The sequence below is a fragment of the Hordeum vulgare genome, chromosome 5H (genome assembly GCF_904849725.1).
Source record: "Hordeum vulgare subsp. vulgare chromosome 5H, MorexV3_pseudomolecules_assembly, whole genome shotgun sequence".
NCBI lineage: Eukaryota > Viridiplantae > Streptophyta > Magnoliopsida > Poales > Poaceae > Hordeum > Hordeum vulgare.
Window position 1 is genome coordinate 198,964,472 of NC_058522.1, and position 4,463 is coordinate 198,968,934.

General features: G+C 41.4%; 1 protein-coding gene across 1 annotated transcript; it reads right to left on the reverse strand.

The window, feature by feature from the left end:
* Positions 1-1,395: 1,395 nt before the first annotated feature.
* On the reverse strand, positions 1,396-3,432 carry LOC123396466. The gene is made up of 3 exons (XM_045091396.1): positions 3,145-3,432; positions 2,551-2,663; positions 1,396-1,655 (listed from the first exon to the last, which is right to left on the reverse strand). The coding sequence occupies exons 1-3, from the start codon at positions 3,255-3,257 to the stop codon at positions 1,411-1,413; spliced, it is 471 nt and encodes a 156-aa protein (XP_044947331.1). The 5' UTR covers positions 3,258-3,432; the 3' UTR covers positions 1,396-1,410.
* Between the last annotated feature and the right edge of the window lie 1,031 nt (positions 3,433-4,463).

Consider the following 4,463-nt stretch of genomic DNA (forward strand, 5'->3'; position numbering starts at 1 on the left):
GATCCACCCACCTAGCAGTCGGCGGTGCCACCTCGGGGCAACACGAGTCTTTTGGCTATCGTCCACTATGCATAGACGGTTGTGTCTTGAGAACGTGATGCGCGGCTCCTATCGGGTTCGTCGACACACCGGGTGGCCTTGCTGGACTTTTCTTACATTAACAATATATCTTGTGCATTGGGATTCCGGTGAGACTTTGGGTCTTCGTAGAATTGAGGTTTTCCACTAATCCGACGAGATCGCGAGTTTCGTGATCGAGGATTTCTATGCGGCCTGTGGTAATTTGTGATGGATTAGTTGGCGCACCCCTGCAGGGTTAAATATTTTGGAAAGCCGTGCCCGCGGTTATGTAGCAATCATGGATACTTTGTTAACATCCGTTCTAGCTAACTTGAAGTAACGTAACTAAAACCTCCCAACTGTGTGCGCAACCGTGACTGTTTCCTTCAGAGTTCCTTCTCTGATCGAGAACATGGTGGGGTTATGAATGGCGTAAGTAGGTCTTCAACATCACTCAATGATTATTCTTAGTTCACGATCGTCATGCGTAGACCACTATATCTTTAATTCTTATTCAATGTAAGTTAGCCACATAAATGCTTAGGTTGTTGCCAACTCAAACACAAACCCCTGACTTACCCAACAACTTAGTTAGATTCGTTGCCATGGTCATGAGATTGTTGAGTCCTTGTGGCTCACGGATTACTACAACCACCCACAGGTACAGGTACCCCAGATACAGATGCTTCCGAGGATATCCAGCTGGAGTGGGAGTTTGACCACTACAAGGAATATGCTAATACACGACGCTATATTTTCGTCGCTACATCGTCACGGTTTTTAGTTTACGACGATCTCACGACGAAAAACCAAGCGTCGAAAACGGAGCGTTAGAAATGAACAACACCGACGTTTTGATCGAAATTGTCGTAACTTCTACGACGATTCCTGGATCGTCGTAACCTTTACGACGATCCTAAATCATCGTTGACAATATAACCCAGTCCTACGTGGCAGTCCTACGTGGCAAAGTTACGACGAAATCAAAACATCATAGTTGAAATCAGCCCAACCCATTTCAATTGATCACATGGGCTGGTTTTATTTTTTTTTGGCTTTTTCTTATTGGACTTCTTTTGGGCCTTAGCCTATTTACAGCCACTTTAGTATGTTTTTTTTGAATTTTTTTTATCATTATAATTTGGGCCCTAGCCTTTTAGTGCGCAAATACATTTGGTCCAGTTTCAGTTTTGGCCTTTTTCATTTTTGGTTTCATTTTATTTGTTGGGCCTTTTCAGCCCAATTATTTGTCCAATATTAAATCCAACAATATTTCATATTCAAATCAAGAAAATCCAAGTCAAATTAAAATCATCCATCATATAACATCGCATAATACATCTCCCAGGTTTACATAACACAATAAGTCATCTCTTGAATACATTTCCTTACACAGGAATATAGCAAGAACAAATAGAATTGCATAATAGAACAATAACACATCTGCACAATAGAATGGCACATCAGCACCCAGGCCTTCTCCTTGCCACTCAGGCACTGCTGCAACTTCTCCCAGGCGGAGCTGATCCAACCTAGCCCCAGCCCAAGGTGCACCAGCCCCAGCCCGAGGCAGTCGCATAGGCATGGCCCTTCTTCTACAAATGCAATTCAGAAGCACACTCTTAGGAACTTTTATGAAAATAAACAGTTAATTGAAAATGCAATAAAATACAGTAGCAGTAAACATGATCAATGTGTTACAATGCCATGAGGAGCAAAACATTAAGAATGATGAGTGCATAATATACTAGTTCTTTTTTCAAGTAGCAGGTTATGGATTGCATTTCTCGGAAAAGCATGAAAGGTCAGTAGATGAGCTGCCAGGTTCAGGAACCTGGTGGTAATTCAGTTGTTGGTTTACTAAAGCTTATATGTTTTCCAAGTAGAAGGGTCGTTGTTCTTCTGCAGTTTTGCTAATGCGTTCAGTTAGTTATGTGACTGTCACACGGGACAAGAGGAACCCACACCCAAAATTCTTAAATTATAGTTCCTAAAAATGAGAATAACATAGTATCTACTACATGTAGAATGAACCAAATAATTTTGACTCTATGACAATTCATGGCTGCCTTTGGAATGACCCAGATGGCACCCAGAGCCACTGTAGCTGTGAATCCAAGCACTGTAGGCCGCTGGATGGAAGCCAGTGAATGGCCGGATAGTATTTCAATGTTTGATTCAAACTGATACACTATATAATGATACGCTATATAGTAGTATAGAAAAACATACTACTGTACAATAGAACAAAAAGGATGCTCGTAATCAGATAAGAAGCTCATCCCATAACAAACTGAATCAAGCTCTTCAGATTGGCTTTACTCTCATCTAATGGATGGATTCGTATACACCAACACCATGAGGTTTCCTCAATTATTCTACTCATTCTAATCACTGAAAAAATCATGAATTCGTACAACACTTACTAGAATATGGGATCTGTCATCAGCAAAAGAGAGAGATGCATGTTCCGGGGAGGAGAAGAAAGACCTTGTCGCTCTCGAGGTGAGAGGGGGGTGCAGCTAATGTGGGGCTGGAGGTCCATGGTGTATTGGACCATGGAGCCGGACAGCCGGTGGTCCTTCTTCTCCACCTCATCAGGTCTGCAAAATCATCAACTGGTTTCTATATTTTTGACATTTTGTAAAATGCAAAACTAAGTCTGTTGAGTTTAGATGTTGACGGGTGATTTTTGAAACAAATACTTGGCAGTAAGCACTCCAAAATTTCTCTAAGCATACACTACTTGGACCTTATTATACGGTCCAGATTCAGTCAAATAATTAAATCATCATATGTTTGTTTGTTCCAGGGCCAGAAAACATATGCTCATATGCACAAGAAAGCACACGAAAACAGACACCAACTCTTGTCTACAGTTTCACAAACAAATCAGAAAAGATAAATCAGATCTGGTCCATCGTTTTTGTTTCAAGAGTTATGTGTTGGTTTTATAATTTTTCCTAGAACACGTGTAATGCTGAATTAAGGATTTACTGCACTACTACACCTAAGCCATATGAAATTCAGTATGGTGAACTCAAATGTATGTCTGTAGTCAAGCATAGAAGGCTGTAAACTTTCCGTTCGCTTTCTATGATAACATTGGTTGCATTCTGTGGGACAATCGACTTCATGGTCTTGGTTTCTTTGACTGGTAGGTAGCATGTGTAATGTCTCCCCTCATGGTCATTCATTGGTTCAGACTCCTGACCATTCTCCTGCAGAAGAACAGTAAGTATCTTTCGTTAACAGTTACAATTAGCTAGAGGAAGTAGGTTTGTCGAACAGCAACCTCTGCAGCAAGGACTTTAGGTAAAAGAAAGACCCAAATTCAGGATTTCTAACGACAAGACAATGGCAAATCGACATATTCCCCTGTTTGAGAACATCAAACAATGGTCAATGAGGGATCCAATAACTTAGAAGCAAGAATTGACAGCAAATGAAATGTACATAAATAGTATGACTAACATTAATTAGTATGTGTTTATGGAGCGACTAAAATGTTCTCAAACTAGCTAGGATTTTTTTATGTAGAGTATACTGACATGTGAAACAGAAGCAATCAAGATTCAGATTTAAAGAGACGGTATGTGACGGAAATGTTCATAGTTTAAGCTAGAAGAGCCTGCCAGGAGGATAAAATCAAATGAATAAGTACTCCGCATATATAAACAAAGAGGCTGAACAATGATTCTACAAAGTAACATTCTGCTTCTCCGATCCCAAGGAGACCAGTAAACTCATTGTGCGCAGTTGCAAAAGCACATTATGCAACAGCAACACAGCATCAGTGTGTGTGTGCCGCGATAACCTAAAGATCCTACTAAGCGAAGGTTCGAACTGGATCAAGCATATGAGCTACTACAATAAGAGCTACACAAACATATTTAAATTCAATCTGTTTGGGTGTGTGTTGGTGGTATAAATTCCATCAGTTAAGATGAAAGAATATTCCCATATAGCATCGAAGGAGTTGCTTTCTGTCCCTCCCCTATCAGGACATCGCCATCAGTAATGCCTATTTAACTAAGCAAAACCATTAGCTACCTACCCTGAACTACATTGCTCCGCTTAGCCCACGGGTAACCACGTTTACCCCAAATGAACATCGGAGCAACCATCCCCCACCCCTGCAAATTTTTCCACCAACCGACACCAAGCACCAAATATACCTCCTCATGCAAGATCACAGATATTTCCCCGATACCCAGAGCCTCAATAAACAAACCAAAGCCTCGCCGATTAAACTGACCTCAAAAAAGATGGAACGGACAAACCTCTGGATGTCTTGACGCAGCAGAGCGGGTCGGCAGGCATGGCCCCGCAAATCGATTTGGACGTTTGGCCATGAATGAAGGTGCTGGCTCACACGATATGGATCTGGTCCGGCCCCTGCG

What these genes read in the sequence shown, in the direction of transcription:
- LOC123396466 (XM_045091396.1), bottom strand. Translation starts at nt 3,257, where the DNA reads ATGAATGACCATGAGGGGAGACATTACACATGCTACCTACCAGTCAAA. An exon ending in GTTATCATAGAAAGCGAACG is followed by an intron (nt 2,664 to 3,144) that starts GAAAGTTTACAG and finishes ATGATTTTGCAG; the next exon opens with ACCTGATGAGGTGGAGAAGA. An exon ending in CTCACCTCGAGAGCGACAAG is followed by an intron (nt 1,656 to 2,550) that starts GTCTTTCTTCTC and finishes TTGCATTTGTAG; the next exon opens with AAGAAGGGCCATGCCTATGC.